This window comes from Penaeus monodon, chromosome 15 (assembly GCF_015228065.2).
Source record: "Penaeus monodon isolate SGIC_2016 chromosome 15, NSTDA_Pmon_1, whole genome shotgun sequence".
NCBI lineage: Eukaryota > Metazoa > Arthropoda > Malacostraca > Decapoda > Penaeidae > Penaeus > Penaeus monodon.
Window position 1 is genome coordinate 40,268,701 of NC_051400.1, and position 359 is coordinate 40,269,059.

A 359-nucleotide genomic window follows, 5' to 3' on the forward strand; every position below is an offset into this window, starting at 1 on the left:
TGCCCTACCCCCTTTCTCTATCTCTCCACCTGAAAACCCTTTCTCTCTTTCTCTTTCTCTCCAGCCATCCACCTCCTTCCCCTCCTCTGAACTCACCGCCATTTTGTCTCTCTCTCTCTCTCCCGCCCCACCAAAATCAGGATGACCGACGGGCCTTACTCCACCACCTGTCGCATCCACGGCTCCACCAACATCCACGACGACGGCTACGCCCTTGAAAACTCGGACAAGAGCCCCACCTTCCGGCCCTTCCAGCATAACCTGCCCCACTGCTCGCCCGAGGTTCACCGCACGTGTTGGTGTGTCAACTTCATCGCGGAGCACACGAGACTCAAGGAGGATTCAACGAAGGTGAGAAA

General features: G+C 56.8%; 1 protein-coding gene across 1 annotated transcript in view; it reads left to right on the plus strand.

Annotated features, from left to right (window-relative positions):
* Positions 1-56: 56 nt before the first annotated feature.
* LOC119582038 (acetylcholine receptor subunit alpha-like) overlaps positions 57-359 on the plus strand; it is a 1,143-nt gene continuing 840 nt past the window's right edge. The window contains exon 1 of the mRNA XM_037930278.1: positions 57-351. Coding sequence (XP_037786206.1) covers positions 142-351 — 210 coding nt within the window. The 5' untranslated portion in view covers positions 57-141. The remainder of the gene's footprint in view (positions 352-359) is intronic.